The following is a 23,046-nucleotide window of genomic DNA, read 5'->3' on the forward strand; positions in this document are numbered from 1 at the left end:
TACTTACCCTCAAACTGTAAGCAAGTCCCCATTTAAATACTTCCTTCTATAAGTTGCCTTGGTCATAGTTTCTCTTCACAGCAATAGAAAGTAACGAAGACGGGGTTTTAAGATCCATTGTAAATGAGAAGCATTTCGAGGAGAATGCTTCAGAGTAGAAGCCTGAGTCTTGTCAGTTTATCACACAGAGAGGACATGTTTATGGAGGAATGAAGATCAAAGCAGGGGCATCTACCTACATTTCTACAGGCACATGCAGTTGCTCCTGGTGATGTACCCTGAAAAAGAAGAACCAAAGGTATGAGCTGTTAGGCCAGTTGCCTATCTCTGGGAAGAAAGACCTTTTGGTGGGGCAAGTGACTTCAAGACCACCTGCAGCAGGATTTTGTTTAGACCATCTTCATTTGCTGTACCTCCTCCTCTATAAAGCAAGCATCACCCTTTACCAAACAAACAACAAATAGCAAACCACAAAAAACAAGAGCCAGGCTGCTGTCTACTCGTTACTCTCAGAGGTCACAATCTTTTCCAGATGACCACGAACTGAATTCTTAACGCTAACAACTCTCAAAGCTTCTTTCAGCATCCACAGTTGAATGAATGGCTGGCAGCTTTTTGCTATGGGTCATCTATGGAGTAGAGACTAGGGTGTTTTAATTTAACTTAGTAATTAATACAAAAATGTCTGTGTAAACTCTTTGTGGAAGGACAATACACTGAGGAGGAAACTAGGAGGGAGTGCAAGAATCTACCCACAGCCTGCTTTAGGACAGCAGAGTCCTGATGATCAGAAACTAGTTCAAGAGTGGACCAAAGTCACTCTTCTGCCCTCTCCCCTTCCTGTGCCTGGGTTGTAGCTGGGAGAAGTCCCAAGGATGTTCTGCAGGTGACAAGTCTGCAGTTATTTTCTGGGAGCCTTTGAAGGGTTTCTGTGTACAGCAGGCGCTGGTTCTTCAGGCACACACGAGCTCTGGCTTTTAGCAAGGTCCTTTCCAGAGACTTCTGTGGACAGGTACAGGGAAACCTGCCAGGTTATTTTAGCGTGGGATGAACACCAGGTGGTGTCCACTAAGCACTGGTCCTCTGTGTCCCCCTCCTTCCGATTTCCTCTCAAACTGAACTTGGCTTGTTTTAGCCAGTATGGGTCCAAGCTGCCATTACGGTTCAGCCATGATAGTAGGTAAATGGGTGATTACTACAGAAAGCAGGAAAGGTCATGTCGGTAACCATCAAAGCCTGAGAGAAACTCATTGGACCTGTCTTCTGCAGCCTACCTACATCAGAGCTCCCAGAGTTGGGGTACCTATTTATAAGAGCCTATGCAGTGAGCTTTGGGAGAACAAAGGCTCAGGCCCTAATGCCTCCTCATCTGAATAGTCATGGTGTAACATGACCAGTCCCCATGGGATTTGACTAAGTGCAGTCACCATCTGAAAACAGAACCATTTCAAAATGGGGCCAGACTGGAGTAGGATTGACAGAGACCACCCAAGATATCTTTACTGCTTAGGTCTAAACCCTTTGCAGGGAAGTGGGGGGGGTGGGGGTGGAGAGGCCTCCTCTCAGAGACTATAGCTAGAAAAAGGCAAGGCTGATTCATGTCCAGAGGGAGGCAGAGGCATTGGTGTTTATTCTGGTCACTCCTGGTGAGCATTCTACCTAGTGTCCAAAGTCTCAAGATAACAAACAATGGTTTTTGTGTCTATCCAGCAGCTGTGATATGAACACCTCTACATGAACACCAATAAAGACTTCAGAGGCACCTGGTAGATTCTGGTTTGAGCCTGTGACCTCCACAGATAGGCTTTTTCATTCAGGACTGAAGGAGCCAAAGGTCCTGCTGCTGTGGACTCCACACCAAGTGGGGCAGCGGTGGCTACCTTCCATGTTCATCACCCCTATCTGGATACTGAAAGATTTCAGAGGTTACTGCCAGGCCTAATGGAGTCATGCAGACCCCAAATCAGCCACCAAGTGGTACTTGCCAGGGTCAGAATGGAGCCCATGGACCGCAGCATCTAAAGTCATTCCCTCTGCTAGCCCTGAGAGGGGGGAGGTGGTATGACTCCCCTCTCTGTCGGGATGGCCTATTGATGCTTTTTAAGGTAAGGCAGGCTTTGCTCTATAGAGTAACAAGAGCTCTCCATAGTCCCTCCTACCTGGAAGCTCTGAAAGGCTACAGTTACAGCCTGCAGTAGAGGAGCAATGGTAAGCAGAGTCCATGGTCACCTGATACTAGTTCAAGGGTGGGTTCTGAGGGCTTGTGGTTTCAGTCCCAGTCACTTGCATGCAGTCCTGCCTGGGCACTAGCCAAGGACTGGCCCTCACCTATACCACTGAAGGGCTCCTGGTGGCAGCTCCTGCGTCAACAGTTGGACCTTACTCCTACTCGCAGTATGCAGTAGAGGATCTGGGCACTGGATGTCTCCCTGCCTTGTTTGTTTTTAAATGCAGAGTGGAGATGTGGAGTATCTGTTTTTTCTCTCTGTTCCTAGCTCTTCCAGCAGCTCTAGAGCCCAACACTGAGTTTCTGTAGACCTCCAGGGGAGAGTGCTCCCTGCACACAGGGCAGAGTGCTCCCTGCACACAGGGTACAGTGCTCCCTGCTCACAGCCTTGCCTGTTTCGATGCAGACTGCTGAACGTAGGCTCGCCAACCTTTTGCTGTCTTTCTGGGTTTTGCATAAGCTGGAGGAAACACAGAGGCCTGGCTTGTGTCATCTTTGGACACCTCCTCCCCTTTCCTCTGCCTGTTCCTCCTCAACGGTTAAACACTTCTTTGGCTTATGTCCAAGAGCACACCCTTGATGGTCACCATGTCCTGTTGTTTTATGGGACCCCCTCAGTGGAAAAAAATTGTGCCTTATTCGGTATTGATAACTTTTGCTTTATTGCACATATTAAAATTAATGCCAAGAGATAATTATCTTCTAATTCTGCTTTAAATCAAGCTAAATTGCATACCCTGGGGGAAGATAATATGAATTACATTTCATTTTGTAACTTCTAGGTTTTTCCTTTTTTTTTTTCAAAAGCAACCTTATAAAACCATCAAAATACCATTTAGACTCTTAAGTTATAAAGCTTTGGTCATTTGAAGAGATCAAAATCTATAAATTACATAGCTCCCATTAAGTGTAGCTGTAACCATGCATGATTTTTGAAATGTTCATTATCCTGCTTAAAAATGTACACGATGGAGTTGATTTAGTTTTCCTAACCACGTGGGGGAGGGGCATGCTAATTTCAAACGTGCTTAACTCTCAGATTTCAATCTTCAATCAAACTGTAAATGATTAGAGTATTCAAAGCTCCAAAGTTGGAAAAAAAGGGGCAGTGAGATCACATGGGCCCTGGGCTAGGCTGCTTGGAAACACACTGATGCGTCACCAGGTAGAGAAGCACATTTGAATTTATTCTACGAAGAGAAATGAAGTCCAATTCGCCATCAGGTTGCTGGTGCAACCTGGAATGTAAGTTCCTCCTGCTGTTTTTGGCAGAGGAGATGTGCAGATTTCCAAAGATGGCTGGGTGTGGGAGGATAGGGGGTGGGGTAGCCCAGGCTGACAGAGGACTGGGCTGTGCCAAGCTCTGAATGTACCTGCCTTAAACATGTGTTTTCTGCCAGTGTTTCTCTGCTGCCTGGCTGTTGTCAGAGGTGAGTTCTGGCTCTGGCAGATACAAAGTAGGGGCTTCTGGCTCTGGAAGAAACCCCTGGACCCAGAAAAGGAGCTTTGTGCAGGAGAACTAACTGAAAAGAGACAGTATTCTCATGGCATACTATACAAGCCAGGCCCTGTGATCCTCCTCACAGAACACAGAAGAATGACAGGCTTCTTTCTGATACGGAAGTGGTGCATTGCGAAGTCTCAATGAAGGTCAGAAAACAGCAGTTTCCGGACGTGCATGGGAGTTCTTGGACTTCAAAGACTGAGGTGGCATGCTCAATCTCCTAAGCAGTGCAACCGAGCTGAGGCCTCTTTCCTGACAACCACCAGAGCTACTGGGGCTTAGTGTCCTCCAGGCCTTGGGAAGCACAAACAATGATTAGCTCTGGGCTGCGGCAGCATCTCACCATGGGATCCTGACAGAGAATGTAGCCTCTTGTAGTCTTCTGCAGATGCTGGTAGAAGCTACTAGATTTTCCTCACCTAACCTACCTTTTACAGAGTTCCAGAGAAATACATGGCCTCTTAGCATCTGGCTCATTTTAAGCCTTCTCTCTCTGTCTCTCTGTCTCGCTGTCTCTCTCTGCCTCTCTCTGTCTCTCTCTGTCTCTCTGTCTCTCTGTCTCTCTCTCTCTGTCTCTCTGTCTCTCTCTCTCTGTCTCTCTGTCTCTCTCTCTCTCTCTCTCTCTGTGTGTGTGTGTGTGTGTGTGTCTCTGTTGGAAGTCAATGTTAAAATTTATGGACCACCAAGAACACAAACACAAATTCACTATTACTGGTGTGAAGTTGGAAATACATTTAAATGTTTTCCATATGCACACTGGGTATGAAGCATAACATGGCTCTTTGGAAGGCTCTGAGAGCAAGGCCGATGCATTCTGGGTACAGGTCTGACACAGCTTAAGCATCCAGTTCACCCTGTTATGAGTTGCCTTTGTGCTTCCTTGAGTAGAGGCTTTTTTGAAGCCTGATGGTTTCTTTGGGAATGGATTATACACTTGGTTTTTCTTTTCATTTCTTGTCAGGTCCCTTGTTCTGTCATCAATGTGGGGAAGCTGGTTTCTGTTTTATAAAAACCTGTGATGCTGAGTTTACCCTTGAGCATAGACTTTGGGATGAATCCAGGAAGTCCCCTGGTCAGCTTCCTCCCTTGCTGTAATGGATTAACCGTGGTGTCAGCAGGTTAATTGTGAGTGACAGAAATAGCAAGGCTGCCATTTACTAATGGGTGTGCTGCATGGGTCACCCTACCATGGATGGTGCTTCTTTCCCTTGGAGTTCTCCTTCACCTTGCTTTGATCTGACAAAGCTGCCTGGAAGTGAGGGCACCATGATGTTCCCAAAACTTTGTTTAGCTCTTCTGGGGCTTAGGAGCTTGGAAAAAGCATTCCTTGAGCACTCTTCAGAAGTAAATTTTAATACTGTTTATTATTTTGTCTTGGCTGTTCTGATGGAATACCATAGATAGCCCGGCCACTGGGCTTAAAGAGAGGGGATTTCTCCACAACAGCCTGACCTAGGGCTGAGTCCAGGCAGCCGAACTGTCAGAGGCGGTCTTTCTTACAGATCTTCTTTGACTTGCAACAGAACTTTTCTGCCTCCTCACAGGGATGCCCCTCTGCGAATCCTAGGTGTCCCTCTTTCTTTCCAATCGGGACATATGGAGAACTTGGTTAATTCTGAATTGGAATGTCCTGTCTCTAACTCTCTCCTATAAGATGGTTCAATGTATGAATTTTAGGGGACACACATCCAAATCATTGCTATTGGGGCGACTCAAGCTTGAGTAGAAGATTAGCATAGAGCTGGGGTTCACCATGGAACCCTAGTTCTTGCTGTCACATACTTGTAGTCCTGGTGTCAAGATCCAGAATGTCTCCTAAGTAAGAATGAGTTTGAGTAGCAGGTGAGAGGGCCGTCAATCTTGTCTGCTGGCCGAGCTCTGAAAGTTCTTTATACAGATTTCCATTGTAGATAGCAAACCTTGCTAAAAGCAAGAATTCCCGTGAATTTAGCCATGGTTTTCTAGCCACAGGTCCTATGTATAAAAGACTGCTGCTCACCAACAGTGCTTGTTAGCTTCTTTTATGAAAACCAGCCAAGTATAAAACTGTGCTAATAAACTAAGAAAATGTACGTGTGTTTTAGGAAACCACAGTAGCATGTCTGGCTGGCACTTCTGCCAGAAGGATGTTTCTTTCCCATGTCCCCTTGTTCCCCAGGGCATATTCTCCTCTTCCTTGACTGCAGCTGTAAACACTGAGGCCCAGGCTCCAAGTGTCTCATGTATGCACAGTGCACAGGAAATGAGGCTACACAGGAAAGGGAGTCCTTGAGGTTTTAAGGCATGCTCTTGCAGTAGGCTCCTTTAATTTCTACACCCGTGGATTATTGCATCCCCTATTAATGCTTTGTAAATGGAAGCATTTAGCTAAACTATTAAATGCAGTTTATTAGCATCTTGTCACACAAAGCAGAGTTGGTCTGTGCAAACTTGGCATGCATGTCTAGTCACCCGAGAGAAGCATCATGGGAACTCGAACTGAAGGAGGAGACCCAGGGCCCCATTAAGAAATTCTGCCTATAGCCTGCTCCTCTCACCTCTGTATTTCTGCCCAAACCTTCTGAACTCATCTTGAGAGCAAAGTTTTCCAATCCTCTCAGTTCGAAGACATTTTTCTCTTTTGCTTGAAAACTTAGAAATAATTGTGATTTTGTTTTGTTTTGTCATGACTCTGACCCAAGGAAAAAAATACGTTATTTTAGAAGAGAATTTTTAAAATGAAACTAACTAACAAACAAACCAGTACAGCAAATATAATACTTGCTTGCAAATCACTTTACTAATTTTATAAATTACTTAAGATATTTTTCTATGTTTCTTGATTTGCTGTTTAAAACTCAGTACCTTTGACTTTCTGGGTTTTTTGTCATTATTTATAAATCCATACTGATATTCTACAGTCACCTCAGGCAGCACTGAAAGTCTGTGGGGTTTCTAGAATATCCTGTCACAATTTCAGCCACTTTTACATGTGACTGAATCAAAATTAATAGTTTGGGGAAAGAGAAAACACACACACCGCAAATGTATATACACAGAGACACACACAGACAGAAACATACACACATAAACACACACAAACAGACATAGACACACACACATACACAAACACACACATACACACATAAAAACAGACAGGGACATACAAACACACACACACACACACACACACACACACACGCACCCCCCCCCCAAAAAAACAGTACCTATGCCCAAACGTGAGTTTCAAGGCAGGGCTGAGCAGGACTCCTCTTTTAGGTATGGACTAATTTATTTTTATACTGTACATACTTCATTTTGTAGGCAGCTTTAGCTATTTAGACACATTGACCTGAGAACAGAACCACTGGCCTCCCCCACTGTCTGTGTTCCATGTCCCCAGAGCTAACATGTACTTTGACATGCCGTGTAGTCACACTGACTTGTGACGCTGGGTGCTACTGTGAGTTACCCACTGTTCATTTGAACATCTCTCTGGAAGTACATAGCGATGGTGCATGGTGGTTCATCATGGCTTTACTGCCTTGTCCTCTACGCTGTACCTGTCCATACCTCATGGCTACCAGGCACCTGTGGTCTGCCTGCCATCCTCACTGTTTGACAGGACATGGCCTCTTACATTTATAAATGTGCAGTAAAGTTTCTCAGTACCACTTTTTCATGATAATTCATGTTTTTAGCGTTAACTATTCTGTTGTGGGGATATTCACTGTTTTAACTGTTCACCTTCTGACTTGTTGCTGTCTTAGTTCTTTCCATTTGGGGCAATTGTGATTTAATCAGCTATAAGTGTTCATATCCAAGTCTGTACAGATTTATATTCACATGACCTGGCTACTTGTTTTGATACAGAATTTTAATGGATGTCTTTGGCTTTGTTTCCTCTAATAGACACAGCATTCTGAAATCCCACTTACCTGGTGACTGTAATGGTTTGAATGAGGCTCATGTGTTTAAATACTTGGTTCCTAGTGGGTGGAACTGTTTGGGAGGAGTAAGGAGATGTGCACTTGTGGAAGAGGTGTGTCACAGGAGAAGGACTTGGGAAAGGCTCATGCCACCCCCACTGTCTGTCTCCTGCTTTTGTATCAAGATGTGAGCCCTTGGATGATGCTGAAGGCATCTACTTCTGTGCCTTTACTCTGCCTTGATAGACTCTCAACCTCTGTGACACAAGCCCGGTTAAACTCCATCTTTTATCCGTTGCTTTGGTCATAGTATTTTATCACATTATCCATGATAGATAGACCTGACATTATCCATGATAGACCTGACATTATCCATGATAGACCTGACATTATCCATGATAGATAAACTTGACATTGTTCATGATAGATAGACCTGACTATGGTGGTGGTTTTTGTTTGTTTATCTTTGTTTTTTGACGAATACTGAAGACTTTGGGACTTTGGTCTAGAGTGGCAAAGCCATCTGAGCCCTGTGACAGAGACACAGAGCTATAGGGTTGGAGCTTGCCCTGCTGGGTTTCTGTCTTGCTTTAGTCCAATATTGACTCACCATGCCTTCATTTCTCCTTTTAGGTATGGTAATGTATATTCTATGCCATGTATGTCTAGAAGTATGTGCTTTGCCTTTTGATTTTATGGGGGTGTTACAATTAAGGGATTGCCTCAAATCTCCAAAGAGACTTTGGATTTTAGGCTTTTTAAAGGTACAGAAACTGTGGACTATGGCTACTTTGGAAGTTGGACTAAAACCTTGCATTATGATGTGTCCGTGAGCCTCCGTGGACCAGATATGGGGTGTGGTGGTTTGGGTGAGAAAGGTTTCCTCTGTGTCCTCTCATTGCTTCCATAAACTGCAACCCTCTGGAACTGTAAGTCCAGTTAAAAGGTAGCTAAGTCAGGGTGTTAGTCCCATAGTCCATGCCTCACCTCTGTTTGGTACTGTCAGCCTTTGTTCTTCAGTTGTTTTCATGGGGGGTGTGACTGTATATCCTAATCATTTTAACTGTGACGCCCCTGACAGCTTTGAAGCCCAAGAAAATTCTTGAGGTTCACTTTCACATCTGGGTGCATTCCCCTGCGAGGTGTCTATTCAAATTTTTAACTGAGTTATTTACTTATTTAAGTGATCTTTCTAAGTCAAGGATGTGCCATGTGGCTTCTTTCATCTCCTTTATAGCATCTTTCTATGAACAGATGTTTTGGGTGCGTTGTAGTTCAACTTACCAGCTTATCCATGCTTATGGCCTGCTGTGTCTGAAAGTCAGACTGCCCCACTGTGAGTCACTAGCCCACTTTGCTCTCTCTTTGCCAGGGTTCCTTATACTCCACTCAAGAGACATGACCCAAGGTATATATGTATGTGTATACTATATATATGTGTGTATGTATATAAATCAGAAATTAAAATAAAACATTTACAAATTTGCTATGTTATTAATTAGTCATGCTGAAATTTATTTTAGCACTATTCTTTGATATGAATATGATTTTACTATTTATTAAAGATAAAAAAACTTGCATACTAGTGCCGTGGGCTTCCTTGTTTCGTTTTACTTAGAATCTTGGCTGAACATTTGATATTGTGGAATGTAGAACATCTTAGTACTTTTCTGAGATGATCAATATTTCGATTTTACCATTGTTAGTGTTGAATATTGTTTCTCATAAATACATGGTAAAAATGTCAAAAATATGTGTAAGGTCATTTCTGACATACGGCAGTCTTGAGTCTGAGCCGAGGTGTTTCAGGGAGTGTTTGTTGGTGTTGTGTGGTATTATAGTGTCTTAGGGTTTCTGTTGCTGTGATGAAACACCATGAGCAAAAGCAAGTTGGGGAGAAAAAGGTTTGTTTTGACTTAGATGTCTCTGTCACTGTTCATTACCAAAGGAAGTCAGGACAGGAAGTCATGCAGGACAGAATCCTGGAGGCAGGAGCTGATGCAGAGGCCTTGGAGGAGTGCTCCCACTCCCTCCCCCCCTCGTGTGTGTGTGTGTGTGTGTGTGTGTGTGTGTGTGTGTGTGCATGAGTGCAGAGGACACACTTATGCCAGGACATGAATATGTAGTTGAGGGCACAACTTACCAGAGTGGGTTCTCTCCTTCCACTACATGGGTCATGGGGTTCAGCTCAGTCAGGCTTCTCAGCAAATGCCACCACCCACCGAGCCATCTCATTAGCCCCTTGCATCATTTTTCAAAGCCACTGCTTTAGAGAGGTAAGACTTCTCAGAGGCTGAGCCACTGTCTGATCTGCTAGCAGTCACTGCTGTAGGTGAATCTATTGGTCAATGGTGGATGTTTGAATGAAACAGAAGATGTTCAGACTTAGTTTGTAAGTCCCTGGATAACAAAACAAAACCACTCTCTTCCTTAACTTTTTTCAGATAGATCCAATTTCCCAGTTCCATGGAATTTTCAAATAGCATTTCCTCTTCTTAAGCAATTTGATGCTCTTCTTGCTAACTCCAAAGAGTCCTGGGACGGAAGGAAGGCTCAGAGCCTGACTCACTTGTTGAGACTTTCCTGGGTAACCATGGCAGAACAGACAGTGCTGCTGAAGTCTGCAGGACCTCTGAGAGGAACTTGACTAGAGAGGGGTGGGATTGGCAAACACCATGAGGAGTCAGGCTTTAAGAGTCTCTCAGACTCTCGCTTCGACATTGGTGTGATACCCCTGAGGGGTGGGAGCACAAAGGGTTTTCAACAGAGGGTCTTTTGCTAGACACAGGGACAATGGGGTTTCACTGTGGCATTTCCTTGGCAGACTTGAGAACACACGGGAGTCACTAGAAGGCGATCAGGGGAAGGGACTGCAGTTCAGTAGCTGCTCACACTCAGGGTATCTATGAACATTATAGAAAGTATAGAAAGTCTGTCTCTTTGGCTTGGCACGACCCATCTTTTCCTCTTTCACGGTCCAGAATCAATGCTTTGTGGTACAGCCTATTTGCTGAGCCACGTCAGCTCTATTTTTGTGTCTAGTGAACCTGGATCTAACTATTTAGTCCAAACTTTTATTTATTTATTTATCTTTCTATTTATTTATTTATAAAAGTATACTTTTGGGTGCAAGTGTAGCACTTTGCCTAGTTCGTCTTTGAAGGGGTGCTCTTGGGTAGTGAGGTGTTGGCAGTTCGGCTCTATCCTAGGATTGTACACCCACATCAATTTCCTAGTTCTATGCCTCTCCTGCAGGATGCCAGCCTTGTGGGGACCTGGGCCTTCTCACTAATGGAATCCAGGGTTCTAACCCACACCTCCTTCTGTCCTGAGGGTTACAACGAGCACATGTGTGCTTAGTACTGTCCTGCCTTGTGTGTTGATTATGATAGCAATGACCTTGTCTTTAATGTAATATATTATGTGACTCCCCCAGGGTTATACTTTACTGACAATCATAATCACATCCTGAGCACAGGCAAAGGCAAACACTGTGAGCCCGTTTTTGGCTTTTTTTTTTTTTTTTTTTTTTTTTTTTTTTTTTTTTTTGGTGAACATTCAAGTAAATTTACACTGTCCAATCCAAGTTTTCTGGGCACCTCTTTTACCCTGCTCACTCTCCTATGTCATTACTAGCAAATCCAGTCCTGAATTCCTTGTTTCCCCTTAGCTTCTTTGATCATTTCATATAGGTTTTGTATAATTGGAAAGAGAACCACAAGAGATCCCATGACTGATGAGGACAGCCTGTGTAAAAATTAAGCACTGTAATCATTCTACGGGAAAAAAAGAAAAGCCCACAGCACGAAAACACTGCTGATTTCAGCGTGATCTCAGGGCTCCTCAGAAACTCAAATTATGGGGCCTCACCTCCCCCAGACCTGTGGGTCAGAAACCTGGGCAGGAAGTGGGTAGTCTCAGCAGTGCTGATGTTCTATGGGCTTCCTGCTGGCGCCTTTCTCTGAGGTCACTGGGTGTTGGTGGTGCCACCATGGCACAAGTCATGAGTTAATGAGCACTCACAGTTAGTAATGGTCACGAGGTAGAAAACCAAGTCAGTGTGAGAGAGGTGATTGATACTGGGCTTTCATGCACACATTGGCTGAGCCCAACCTGAGCCCACCTATGACCTGCCTCCCTGCAGCCTTGCCGTGAACCTTCCTGTATATTTCCGTTCCCACCCACGCTGCCCTCCCCAAACACCCTGCCTGTGTCCGTTGCTGTTCCACCATTGCCCAGATCAACCCCCTCACCTGTGATGTGTGCAGGAATTGCACACAACCAAAGAGGGAGAAGATGCTTCCAGATGCAAGTCCTGGAGGCAAACGAAACATTCTCTAGGAGTCCAGAAAAATGTCTTAGGAAGACATGAAGATGCCTGGAAGACTTGGATCCTACCCCCTGACATACATGGTGGGTAACTGCAGACGCGGCAGTATTCCTGTGTAGCTGGCATGGGCTATTATTACCCCCAGTCTGGAAGTTTATTTTTCTATATTTCCTATGCAGGCTTTCTGTTGGAGGGTGAGAGTATTTGCAAACTTGGTTCTTATGTTTCCAACCCTTCACTGAGTGAACTTCTCAAAGTAATGGTAGAGGGCCAATAGTCAGGTGTCTGCACAGGTGGTGCTGAGCCCGTGTAGGCCTCATACTGCAAACATGCCTCGACAGCTGCTGGCTGTGTGAAGGACACTTGTGCTGCTCAAAGATGCCCAGTAAGGAAGAGAATCCAGATCCGTGAGTACATGCAGAACCCGTGCAAATGGCGAGGAGAGATCAAGCTTGTGATTTACTCCTAAAATAAAGGAGCAGGCATTCCGTGAAAACAAGTCAAAGTATAGGGGGATGCCCACAGTGTACTACAGGAAGCAGTGTGGGCTCAGGCAAAGATGTAGGGCACTTCTGGCCTTCCGACCTGTGGTGGTGACAGCTACCAGGTCTCTGGCGTGGGTCACAGTAGGTAAATAAGCCAGTCCACATACATCAGAGTAGCAAGCAAGCTGCAAGTACAGGTTTGCACACAGTTTTTGTTTGTGGGGGGCGCAGGAGTGGAGATGAGGCTAGCTAGTGGTAGCAGGACTTTAGGGGGTCATCATGGAAGCCCAGGAGTTGAGAATTCTGGCCTCCCAGACTGTGGGACCAAGTCCAGAGGAAACAAAATTATATTTCAGTTAGACCTTCTCTTGGTGTGATTTTACATCGGCTTTAATCCAAGTCCTCTGGACACATAACTGAATAGGAACGACCCTCTAATGCTCTCCTTTTTACTTCTTAATGAAAATCTTTCTCTAATAAAACCAGCACCCTGGGATTCTCAGTGTCATCCTACATACAGTGAGTGTGCAAACCTGGAGACGATGGCATTCATGCCCTGTTGGTACGCCACAGTTCATAGGGAGTAGAGTGTGGTGAAGGGGAACAGCTTGTCGTCTCAGAAGAACGCAAAGCAAGAGTGGGTGTGCACATGGATTGCGTGCTGGGCAGGCAGCTTTATCCTTCGTGGCTATTCTGCGTCATCAAAAGTGAGGTGCTGCCCACTGTGAGAAACGCTAGAACAGGAAAAGAAACTTTAGGACTTCCTGAATAACAAACTGTTTAATTTCAAGTGTAGAATTACTTATGGGGTGGAAGAGGAGATTGTGGGGTAGGTACCCTGGAAGACACACATGCTTTTGGAAAGCCTGATCCTGTGCCTTACTACCCACAATGGACACTGCTACATAACCCTGGAGAGCCTCCCCATGGGGATGTCTGCTGCTTTGAGCCCACCCATGATTCTTTACTTCTTTAGTCTTTCTTACATATGGACATAAGAGAGTGTCCGTTCATTTCGGAGGTGTCCTTATAAACCTTAGCACAATGGTTTTGAGATTTGGTCTTGACTCAGTCTTCCCTCTCTGTGATATATACATAAACTTTGTGTTATTGCATGCAACATTCTTTTTCTGTGCATTTTTTCACAGTTTCAAATATGTTCAAAGACAGGCAGTTTTAAAAAGCAGGTCAGGAGTGTGAAGCAAATTCATCTCTTCGTTGTTCATTTCTTGAATGTGTGCTTACTTTCTCTTGGATAGGAATGAGAGAGTGGTCTGCTGTGAGGAGGCTTTTCGAGGTTCCGGGTCCTATACTGCCCACCAGCATTTGGTGTACATGTTTCTAATTTGGACCATACAAACATGTGACATCTCTGTGTGGCTGTAGTCACTATTTTCATAATGGCTTCTCGTTTGGTGTTTATTGTTCAGTTCATGGTTTGCTTTCTGAAGTCTCCATGAGTTTCGACTGGGTTGTTTGCAGTTTTATTGAAGGGAAGAGCTGGGGTCTTTGGCAAACGTGTGCTAGGAATGTTTCTCCATCTGTGGTTGCCTTTTACTTTTTAATGAAGTCTGATTTGCTCAGTTTTTCTTCTGTGGTTAGTCTTCCCAAGGACACGGCAGGGGCCTCCTAATGTCTGATTTGGGCTGGTATATTGCAGGTTTGATATTCATATCTCTCTTGTCTCACACTTGGCCTCATGGCTCTATTTTCTTTAATTGGCGTGGATCCCTTCTGACATTCTGTCATTTCTTGGGAAACATTATACTTCCCTGTGAGTAGCTCTCGTCCCTTGTCAGCACCAGTGCTGGTGGACAGCCTTCTCCCCTCTACTTAGCTGTCACATCCACCGACTGGCTGTTGGTTTAATATCTGCTTTTCAAACATGGCCCTGGAACCTTGGAGCAAGGCTTCAGACGCTGTTTAAGTCTTTGGAATTCCCATGTTAATTTTGGAGTCCACATGTTATTTTCCACTGAAATCTGGATTTTGATATGAAATATGTTACAGCCACTAGTTAATTTAGAAAACTTGATTTTGTAATGATATAAGTGTTAATGCTCATAACATCTTGCTATTCACCTACATTCTGTACCTTTCTATTGATTCAATTAAATTTTGTGTTTAGTAATGGCATTTAAAAATATCTCATACCACTCATTATGGATTTATTTCTAAGTATTTTAGTCTTGATGTTATCACAAATGACATTTAATTGTCTTTGTTTTTGCAATTATATATTCACAGTATATAAAATATGAACAATTTTGTACATTCATTGGCGTTTTCTCTTTATGGATGTCTTAGGATATTTTATATTTACAATAGTGTTATGTGTGCTTAAAGACATTTTTGTTTCTTTCATTGCAGTCTTGATTACTTTTTCCTTTGACTCTGTTGCCTTGCCTGTGACCTCTCATAGAATGTTAAAGAAAGGCCACTTCTCCATGATGTCAACTGTGGACATTTAAAGAATATGTCCTTCCTCTTAGACACATCTTTTTACATTTCCAGTTTTCCAAGTTTTGCCATTTCAGTAATGAGGTTATTCACCTCAATAAAATCAAGTCACCTCATCTTGTCAGCCTACGGGCTGCCCTTGAGCAGGTGCATGGGCCTGCTCTTGGGGCACAGTGCCCTGATGACCTCTGGCAGGGTTCTGGTGCATAGGCCTGCTCTTGGGGCACAGTGCCCTGATGACCTCTGGCAGGGTTCTGGAGTGTTGCCCATGATGTTCTTTCTACAGCCTCTCCATTTTTGGGAGACAGTAAATCCTCTTTTGGCTGCTCCTTTCATGAAGTCTGCTGTGTCTTTTTCTGCTACAGCCAATTTACAAAGTTTCATGGAAGAAGTCTGTTAGAAACAACCCAAGACTATTTTCTACAGTCTGGGAAGCCCATAAATCCATCTTCAAGGTACAGATACATTCGGCTTCTGAAGACCTATCTTCTTGTATGTGAATGACACCTTCTTGAGGTATCTTCACATGTGAGGACAAACAGATGAGCTCCCTCTGACCAGCTCTGGGCTCTGCCCTGTGACTAATCACCCCACCGATCTCGTTCCATCGCCTTAGAGATGAAGGTTTTGATGTGTGATTTGGAGACATACATTTACACTGAAACACACGTAGGCACACATGCACAAACACAGACACACTCTCACACAGGTACACATGCATATGTGTGCACACACAGACACACACACACAGACACACACACACAGACACACACACACACAGACACACACACAGACACACACACAGACACACACACAGATACACACACACAGACACACACACACACACAGACACACACACACACACACAGACACACACACACACACACACACACACACACACACACACACACACACACCTATCCTAAGTCTCATGGACAGGCAGATCCTAACTTGGATTCCACTTCCTCCTCCATTCTTTCCCAACCCTTCTCCATTTGTGCTTAGTCTATTTTGGGGAAGAATTAATCAGGTTAAATAATAAAATGAAAAGCAGCCTTTTCACTTTGAAAATCAGCTGTAATCGATTTCTTCTTTAGATTCACCTTTGAAACAAATAAAAAGATAGAAGCGGAGAGGAAACAGACTTTTCCTGGACTAATTAAACGTGATGAACCTTACCTTTAACACTGTGCTGACTTTACAGTGTGTTCTCTGTGTCCCTGGAGCCCCGGTGGCCTGTGCAGATCTCCGAAGTGGACAGGGCCTAGGAGGTGCTAGGACAGGGTCATGACTACAGTATGAATTGCCTCTTGCTTTGCTTTCTATTCATGAAGGCCTTACTCACTCTCTAAAGCACCCTCCGCCTTCTCTGTGGCTTACCCTATAAGAGAATGTGATTCCATCTTTCCAGTAGCCTTGAATTCCCAAATGCAAGCAGATGGTCAAGGCTGGGCCAGACATCTTCCCTATCCTGACATTCATACGAACAGGATGTCATCTGCCAACGCAGAGTGGCTTTGGTATTTTACAATGTGTACAACAAATTTTAGAGTTTCCTTTAATTCAATCAGTTTTGTTCTGTTTACGAGGAACTTTCAAATGTGACATAAATTTCTCCTAGGGACATTTTAAAAGTTTTCCATTCCCTTTTCCATAGGTACAGTATGTCCTTGGAATGGAGCACCAAACATATTTTGTGGCCAGATAATCACACTGTACATTCTATGACCTAATAAGATTTTGAAAAAGTGCCAACCAAGCCTTAAGAAATGTGAGGAGGGCCGCACTGAGGAACTACCTTGTGCAGCTCGGTCTCTGTTCCCACAGTCTGTTCCGTTTACTCTCGGGCTGATGGGCCAAATGGGCCAAATGGCTCCACGGTGTCAACTGTCTGCCTGACCCCTTGTGTTGCTTGGCGTCCCTGAATGGCTTTCACAGCTGTAGCAGATTTGAGAAGAAAGGCCAGCGATAGTTGCTTTGTGTTTCATGCCAGCCTTCTGGTGATCGTTGGGTAAAAGCTTTGTCAAGTATTCAGCAATCTGAGGTGCATTTCAGTGTTAGCTGTTCATAGAATATACGCAGAAAGTGCAGGTTATATGACAAATCATAGAATGTCAGCCAAGGCCCAGTTTCTTAATTTCTTTTTTGCCTTCAGTTGCAAGAGTTGAGCAATCCCCACACGCCGAGTTTATCCTCCATGATGTCTGTCTGGCTGGATGTTTAGTTTATCTTTCTTCTTCCTTGTTCAGTAGTCCTCAATAGCAACATGGAAGTATCATCAAGCTATACGGGTTACAGTTAATACACATAATGCTGTGGCCTTTAGAAATATATAAACCGCATTTAATTATGTGGCTTTATAACTATTATTTATTGCATCCAGAGGCCTTAATGCACATGTAGTGAATGCCAAGTTTTCTTTTAGCACCAGGGCAATAAGGGAAGTGACATCAGACATTTACAAAGCAGTCAGATTCCAGTTTGTATCTGCAATCTCCTGGTCTTAAGAGCATTACCTGGACCAGGCTCCGCCCTTTGTACCACATCTGCTGCCTGGAACTTGGGCAGCACAGAGACACAAACCCTTTCTTATCAGCTTTCTGGTGTCTTTCCTGACATCACAGTGTTCATGAGCCCCTTGTGACCATAGACGGTGCCTTCAGAGAAAGCTTCAGTTGTCCTTTTGAACCAAGTTGTGAAGGTTTTTTCTTATGTGTGGTGTATGTGACTTAACTGGAGCCTTTCCCTGCTCTCTTCTGTCTGATTGAGACTATATGTGGCCAATCTAAGGTGATGTGTGTGTGTGTGTGTGTGTGTGTGTTTGTGTGTGTGTGTGTGTACACCAGTTTATCTGTCTTTTGGCAGATGTCCCTTGGCTATAAACTAGTGGTGGTTAAAGACAAAGAAGAAACCAAGGCTCTAGCCTGAGAAGATATGGCCTTTATGGAAGGCAGTGCTTATTAATAGCAGTGTTTCTCGGGGATCATGGGCTAAGCGGCACACAGTATGGGCACCTGTAAAGAATAACATATTCTTGTCCTGTCCCGTAAACATCTCAGCCTCACAATATGTGGCTGAGGAGGTAGGAGGGGGTCACTTGTCTGTTCTTAGGCCTGGTTCTCACTGTACTGCTGGTGGGCACACAGCATCATTTAGCTGTGACTGATCACTGGACTCCAGTGCTGATGCTGGCTCCATGTGTCTGCTCACTACCTGTTTCTTCCTACCCCTGCAGCATCCTCCTGTGATCAGGAGCACCAGTCGGCTCTTGAGGAAGCCAAGCAGCCCAAGAATGACAATGTAGTGATTCCCGAGTGTGCACATGGTGGCCTCTACAAGCCAGTGCAATGCCACCCATCGACTGGATACTGCTGGTGTGTGCTGGTCGACACTGGGCGGCCCATCCCTGGGACCTCCACAAGGTAAATTGCATCCCTTTGGGACCCGGAGAAGAGATGGTTGGATTAGAGAGCCAGCAAAGTGGAACCCAGCCCCAAGATTCTTTCTACTATGGGCTTAGCTTTTGTTAAACTCAGTGTCACAGTCTGAGTGTGACTGTCACACAGGAACTCCATCCTCTGCTCTCTGTGCTCCCACTGCTTAAGAAGAGTTGTTCTGGCCATGCGAGGGAAAGCTTACTGTTAGGAATCATGAGTCATCAAGTATGAAGCAGAGAAGGGTCAACACTAGGAAAGAACGTTTGGATTCCTTCTTGGTGCTGGCTTTAGGTAGAAAGGTTAAATATTTAAGAAGCCAGGGAAGCCAAATGCCTCAAATAGCTTTCTATAGAATGTAAATATTTGCATCTAGAAATTATCATTTAAAAAGAAGAATGAATCGGGGCTGGAGAGAGGGCTCAGTGGTTAAGAACACTGGCTGCTCTTTCAGAGAGAGAGAATGTGGGTTTGATTCCCAGCACCCACATGGCAGCTTACAACTGTCTGTAACTCCAGTTCCAGGAGATATGGCATTATATAGACAACTGCACAGGTAAAGCATCAGTGTATATCTAAAAGAGAGAAGGGGAGGGAGAGAGAAAGAAGAATGTGTAAGGCAAGAGTGATCGACATTATTTATGGTTTGTTTGTTTTCTGTCAGTTTGAACAATTATGTTCTCCTCGAATACCGGCAAGAGTTAGTACACATGACTCGTGTCACAGGTGGTGGCTGTGTTCCTGACTAGGTGTGTGTGCTTGTTGGACACCTGTCCATAGCCATTTGACAAAACCTTATGACTTTGATTGCCCCTCCCTCAGAATTACAAATATGCAAACGTCTTTTCCCTCAGAGTTGCTGGCTTTGCTCTCTAATTTCACCCCAGGTGCTTGGATGAGCACTGAAATGTTCCCTAAATGATTCCCCCAATTATTCTAGTGTTACAACTAGAGCTCAGTAGAAGGCACTGGTCAGCACAGAGCTCAAGGGCAGAAGCAAAGCACAGTTGCTCAGATGTCGCTTCATCAGGGCCAAGTCCAACTCTTCCCAGCCGTTGTCTAGCCTGACTGAAGCCATCTTCCTTGGAGGTCCTGGTTAGAATATTGTAACAATGCCAAGACATCAAAGCTGATTCTAGTAGTCAACACCATCCCGTTCTCAAGACACTGGAGGAAGGTGTATTTCCATTGACCCAAAAAGCAGAGCTGAAGCTGGACCATTGAGCAGCCTTAGGTTTGGAAGTAAGCACACCTGGCATGGCTGAGCTGCAACCTCTACTGTTGCTGGGTTTTCGATGGTAACCCATTGTCCTGTCTGTAGGTAGATAGGCGTATCTGAGCAGCCTTCCTTGGGGGTGAGCTTCCTACATACTTGAGCCTCTGGTTCCTTCATGGTGCATCACCAGGGGCACCAGCTGACTCCTGCCAGCTGCTGGCTTGGCTCCGTGCACACTTCTATCATAGAGAAGAAGCAGCCCTGGCAGATGTGTTCTGAGCTGGCTAACGAAAATCCTTACACAGTCAAACCCAGCACTCCTCCAGATGGCTCCGAAATGGTGAGATCAGCATTTGTAAATCTACTCCCGAAGAACCCGAGCACAGTTTAGGTTGCAGCTGAGTAGAAAGCCAGGCACTCTGATTTCTCTGTGAAGACTTTCCCCAGGTTTCTGTCCAAAAGGGATAACCTTAGGTCCTTGCTTCCATGTTTGTTTGTTTGTTTGTTTTCTGATGGAGAACTGTCCTCCCCAAGGTTCAGGAAAGGATTCAACCTGAACCCAGCTGAGAGGACTGTTCATCTTTTTGAGATGGCCATCTTTGTCTGCATCACACTTTCTTCCATCCACCAAACAAAAGGCAGACAATTTAGATCCTTTAGAATGAAGATATAGATAGTTGTGATACATGTGGATCCTAGGAATTGAACCCTTAGCCTCTGGAGGAGCAGCTGGTGTGCTTAGCTGCTGAACAATATCTTCAGATCCAAGGCAATTTCTCTTTTTGACAGTAAGCATACCCTTCCCTCAGGACTGATTGACATGCTCAATTTCAGTCTCATCCCTAGGCTGACACCAGCCTGGCCAGAGAAGAGATACAGTTACTAAGGTTCCTTCATTAAGCACTAGGGAAAGGCGAGGTTCGAGTCTAATAAACTCTGCTTTCTGAAGGAAAGAGATGATGTCGCCTGTAGCACCTTACAGTCCTACAACAGGAAAGATAAACCTGCAGGGCAGAGGTGGCATGAGCCAGATCAGGGAAAACAATGCAGAGAGCAGAGCTTTCAGACTCAGGTCTAGGATCAGACCTCCCACAAGAGCCCCGATGGACAGAGCTGGCTGGCATTGTCACACTTGCGCAGTAGTGATGAGAACATGTCCTGGCTTTTTTTCCTTCCATTCCCTGTCAGTAAATACCAGAATGATTTGAATGTCCTTGGTGTCTCGGGCATAGTGCGGTAGGACGGGGACTCTGTGAATGTGGAGGGTGAACACCAGGGCTTCTTGGAGGAAGGGGGTGGTGACAGAATGGGCCCATGGCTAAGTCTGCATGAGGAAGCGTTTTAGATGACGATTAATCTGGAGGGCATTGGTCAAGAACAGGGACTTAGGGTACACAGTAGCAGAGTGGCTGGTTGTGACCTCTGAGATGTTAACATGTGCCACACAGGAATAAGGTGCTTCTGTTGTGGACTTGAGTCAAAATCACAACACTGTGATGTCCACCCTCTGGATCAGACAGGAGGTTGGGATGGTCGATCTCGCAGGTTCCCCTGCCCCCTTCCCATTCTGACCATATTTCCTATGGTCTTACATGGGGCTAGGGCATACCTGCAAGGCCCTGCTGTCAGGCCCGGTGGCACCGAGGCTGGAGGAGTGGCAGATTTCTACCTGGCTGCTGTCCAGTAGTAGCAAGGGCTCGGGGAAGGCTATTGGATTCCCTATGTCGGCTGCCTGCCAGTTGCTCCATTAGTGGTAGAACAAACGGCCCTTTCACCTTAGCAAGGGCTGGCTCAGGCTTTGTCCACCTGCCCACTACTGCAGTCTGACACCATTCGCCATGAGACAGCCTCCACGCTGACCCCGGGGCTCTGCACAGTGGCCACGTGCATGTGGCCATGTGGGCGTGAAATTGCACTTCTCCATGGGCAAGCCTTGTATCTGATGGGCAGACACAGCCAGGCAACCTTCTTTTTTTTTTTTTTTTCCTTCTTCTTCTTCTTCCTTTGTGAAGTAAGTGCTGTTGAGAGAACAAAGGCTTTTGCAGCCAAACTCACTTTGGTAAAGCCACAAGCTCCGCTCTAGGTTACCGTTTCTGCGCCGGCCTTTCTCCACGCTCTCTCAGACGTGCAGAACACAGTTACTTAAGTGTGCTCTTCAACTTTCAGTACCGCTGAAGGTTCAAGATAGCTCAGCCCCGAGTTAGAGCAGAGATGAAATGAGTTGGGACAGGTTTGTGGACCTGGCTCTTGGACCATGTGGACCACACAGACCCTGTAAATAAAGCTCTGCTTTCTGACACTGTAGGATAGGCCAGGGCTCACATATCATGGGACTGCTGGTTTGGGGTTCTACACCATCAGTTAGGAGTGGAGACACATGCTCACCTCTCTGTAGGTGGTAGGTCGCTGTGTGTAGATGACAGCTCACCTTACCCCTAACCCTCAGACATGGTCCAGGACAGCAGAGGTCACCTGAGTAGGGGTTCCTCCACTGCCCTGTGGTAGTGGATGTTGCATGCTGTCTGGCACTGAGTCTCTGAATTCTCAAAGAATATAGTCTAGTGACTTTCAGGAAGGGTGTGGTAGTTCGGCTGTTTGGGAGGGTGCATTGGGACTCTAATTTTGGAAACAACATTTTCAAAGATGTGAAGTTTGTAGAAAGAGGGCGTTGATTTCTCTGGTGTCAAATCTGTGTCATTTATCATCATCATCATCATCATCATCATCACCATCATCATCATGTTATAGCATATCGTATTGCCATTGGTTTTGTGAGATAAGATCCCATACAACTAAGGCTAGACTCAAACCCACTTGATAGACAAAGGTACCTTAATCTGTCTTTTAAAATAGTGTGTGGGGGGGGGGGGGAGGAAGGAAAAGAGGAGGGGAAGGAGAGGAGAGGGGAGAAGAGGAGAAGAGAACATCATGCATATGGAGCTAAGAAGACAAACAGCTTTCTGGAATCAGTTTTCTCCTCCCACAGTGGATTTTGGGAATTGAATTTAGGTTGTTGGATTTCTGTGGCACGAGTTTTCATGCTTAACCCTGACGTCACTGTCCAGACTTCCTGTCCTGTTTCTACTTCCTGAGTTCTGGGACTACTGGGGCATACCACTATGCCCAGTTTTAGAAGAGTTTAAGGAGTGCTTCATGATGAGAAATTCCATTTTCTTCTCTTTTCTATGGTAGGAAAACATCTCAGTGACGAATAACGAAGCTGAATAAGTGTGCTCTTATAACCCTTCCTGTGAGTGGAAAGGGAAGCAGCCAGGGAAGGAGAAGGGTCCTGTAGAATTTTGCCATTTCCTGACTGAAGGTTTGCAGCCCTGGGACCTAGATCATTCTATTTATATGTACTTCTGTTATATCCAACCTTCCTTTCTCCTTTCCCAGCTAGTGCTCCATTAGTCTATATAGTGCTCTACGAGGGAGCACCTCCTGTCCGTCTCCTCAGCACCCCAGTCCCTGAGAAAGCCTCC

At 45.0% G+C, this 23,046-nt stretch overlaps 1 protein-coding gene across 2 annotated transcripts in view; it reads left to right on the top strand.

Annotated features, from left to right (window-relative positions):
• The window catches only part of SMOC2 (SPARC related modular calcium binding 2), a 126,094-nt gene that overhangs the window by 73,707 nt on the left and 29,341 nt on the right, over positions 1-23,046 (top strand). For both annotated transcript variants that reach the window (XM_080941947.1, XM_080941948.1), the window contains exon 8: positions 18,150-18,336. In XM_080941947.1, the coding sequence (XP_080798073.1) occupies positions 18,150-18,336 (187 nt within the window). The remainder of the gene's footprint in view (positions 1-18,149; positions 18,337-23,046) is intronic.

This window comes from Micromys minutus, assembly GCF_963924665.1.
Source record: "Micromys minutus genome assembly, chromosome: 30".
Taxonomy (NCBI): domain Eukaryota; kingdom Metazoa; phylum Chordata; class Mammalia; order Rodentia; family Muridae; genus Micromys; species Micromys minutus.